This window comes from Monomorium pharaonis, unplaced genomic scaffold (genome assembly GCF_013373865.1).
Source record: "Monomorium pharaonis isolate MP-MQ-018 unplaced genomic scaffold, ASM1337386v2 scaffold_561, whole genome shotgun sequence".
In the NCBI taxonomy this organism is placed as follows: domain Eukaryota; kingdom Metazoa; phylum Arthropoda; class Insecta; order Hymenoptera; family Formicidae; genus Monomorium; species Monomorium pharaonis.
The window spans coordinates 1-1000 of record NW_023415870.1 but is presented as its reverse complement, the minus strand read 5'-3'; the positions used below and the strand labels follow the sequence as shown (position 1 = coordinate 1000).

The 1000-nt window shown below is 41.5% G+C and overlaps 1 protein-coding gene across 1 annotated transcript; it reads left to right on the top strand.

The window, feature by feature from the left end:
- Positions 1-71: 71 nt before the first annotated feature.
- On the top strand, positions 72-987 carry LOC105837750 (the record flags this gene model as incomplete). The annotated part of the gene is given in 3 exon segments (XM_028193252.2): positions 72-216; positions 336-547; positions 702-987. Coding segments are annotated over 3 exon segments (522 nt in total). The 3' UTR covers positions 939-987.
- Between the last annotated feature and the right edge of the window lie 13 nt (positions 988-1000).

Genomic DNA, 1000 nt, shown 5'->3' with positions numbered 1-1000 from the left:
GTCGATGATTTCCACATTTGAATGGACGCTTTTGGGCATAATCAAAATTTTTGTACTTGTGTGCTTTTCAGGATAAGACCTGCTACGAATTGAAGAATCTTGAACTCAAGTGTCAGTACTTCCTTCAGGTGCAGGCGGTGGCGATGTACGGTGGTCGGCGTCTTACCTCGCGCAAGGCGTCCAAAGTCTTCAACAGCACCGATTACATGACGTACGGTAAGGTACCAAATTGGCACGATCCTCGATAGCGGTAGCTTATCATTCCTTCCCTCAGTCTCCCTTCTAAGTCCAGTGTAGTCGGGATAACCAACGAAAGCAGTGACATTTCATTGAAGCCGACGTCGGGAGACGTTCTCGCAGGTGCGAGCGAACACAGGCCAGCCTCCATGTGCGTCGCATGAGTTGCCAATGTGGAGAAATCAAGGCGCGTCTGGTTTGGCCGACGAGCAATGACGCTAGTATGTATAATATCACTTGGCAAGAGGAGTCCTGTTCACGCAAGAAAAGCCCGGAACGTAGATGGAAATCTGCTTGGAAAGTAGTTCAGGTATACTGATTTCGGAAAGTCCGAAAACACTTCGGAAATTTAATTTTAAAAATGCATCTTGATGTAAAATCTCTGATTTTGATAATAATAATAATAAAATAAAAACGAGAAATAGATTTTAATATATCTCAATCTTATTCATGATATATTTCAGACATCGCATTATGATTTGCGACAGCTTCAAAACGACTGTATGTATAGCGTGAATGTACGAAACATACTAAAGAACGGGGGTAGTGTCGGTCATGGGACCAGTATAGAATTTTTTGCAACTGGATGTCAGGATAATCAAAAGCGGCGGAAATATTCGCGGGGAAAAACAACGCGATGCAAAACAAAATCGTCTAAATTTACAAAGCAGTTTTCCGGTTTATTTATGATAAATAAATAGGGATAAATAAATTGGTTACATATACGCAAAGTAAATTGTAAGCTTTCTCTCTCTCTCTCTCT